The 1,328-nt window shown below is 44.2% G+C and overlaps 1 protein-coding gene across 1 annotated transcript in view; it reads left to right on the forward strand.

Annotated features, from left to right (window-relative positions):
- Positions 1-933, forward strand: part of LOC106531365 (metastasis suppressor protein 1) — a gene marked incomplete at both ends in the record, with an annotated part of 33,054 nt that extends 32,121 nt beyond the window's left edge. Inside the window, 2 exon segments of the mRNA XM_014027213.1 lie at positions 386-612; positions 736-933. Coding sequence (XP_013882667.1) covers positions 386-612; positions 736-933 — 425 coding nt within the window.
- Positions 934-1,328: the final 395 nt, after the last annotated feature.

Here is a 1,328-nt window from a genome sequence, read left to right on the forward strand (position 1 = left end):
ACTTGATTTGACTCAATTTTTTTCTTATTTCAAGAATCTTACCAAGTAAAATTTTCTCACTTCATTGGCAGAATTTTTTTACTTAATTTGACTCAAAGTTTCAGGCTAACAAGACAAATAATAATCAGTTCTTGTTTAGCAAATCTGTCTCAAAACAAGATCAAAAAGACTTTTTGGCTGGATATAAGATTTTAAAACTTGGTAAGATGGACAGTTTTTGCAGTGTACACTTTGTAAAAATAATTTAGCTTTATACGTGTTGTGATGGTTTTTATTTTTTTTTCCCAGTGTTCATAATTTCAGTAATTTATCCCATTCTTGTTTGTTTCTTCATTGTGTTTCCGTCCTCACCCCTCCTCCTGTCCGTACCCTCACAACCAGCTGACCAATGGTTTCGACCACCACAGTCCAGCCAGCCCCCACTACCTGCATAGCAATGGGGGCGGYTTGGGCACGGCCTTCCCCTTCTTCCCTCCGTCCTCCCCCTCATCCTCCACCTCGGGTCCGTCCCGTTCATGGTCACGCCCCGCCTCGGCTTTGCTTCCAGACTTCCCCAACTACAGCTTGTTGGGTTCCCCCATGGTGCCTTCGTCACGAGTCCCTAGTTGGAAGGTCTGTTCACCTGCTCAGATGTTTCCTCTCACCTCGTGCACATTTTGTTCTGTTTTCTCTCAGGCACAGTGAAGAATCCAGAGAAAGTGTGGAAAATCAGCAGCCAATAACTTTGTTTTGCAGGACTGGGCCAAACCAGGACCTTACGACCAGCCTATGGTTAACACACTGAGGAGGAAGAAGGACAAAGATCCCCCGGCTGTGGTGGACAGTAATGGCCACCCTTCAGGCCATGCTTCAGCCTCAGGACCTCCTCCTGCTGGGCTGCAAACACCAAGCCTGTTAGAAGACAAGAACAGGATCATGGCTGCACCTCTGAAGGTCACTTTTAGTCTCCATATTTCCCTGCTTCTGGTTTTCACACCGTCTTATTGGAACTTGAATCATGTGACAGAACATTATTTCACCAGTGATGCTTTCAGATATTTAGTCACCCTGTGAAAGATTTGTCATCTAATTACAAAAATCTGCTGCTGACTAAACCAAACCTCTGAACTCATATTTCTGATTAAATGGAGGAAGGAGGAAAGGGAAGAGGAGCGCAGAGGGGACAGTGTGCCTGGCAGCACGAATCATTAATCGCCAAGTGCCCAATAATAATTGGCGAGTTTTTTTTTTTTACAGTTAATTGCACACCATATGATTTGGCCCAACCATCATTTCTACATTTTTCTGCAGCTGTTATTGGATGTCAAACATTACTCAGGGTTCCCATG

The sequence above is a fragment of the Austrofundulus limnaeus genome, unplaced genomic scaffold (genome assembly GCF_001266775.1).
Source record: "Austrofundulus limnaeus strain Quisiro unplaced genomic scaffold, Austrofundulus_limnaeus-1.0 Scaffold623, whole genome shotgun sequence".
Lineage (NCBI taxonomy): Eukaryota > Metazoa > Chordata > Actinopteri > Cyprinodontiformes > Rivulidae > Austrofundulus > Austrofundulus limnaeus.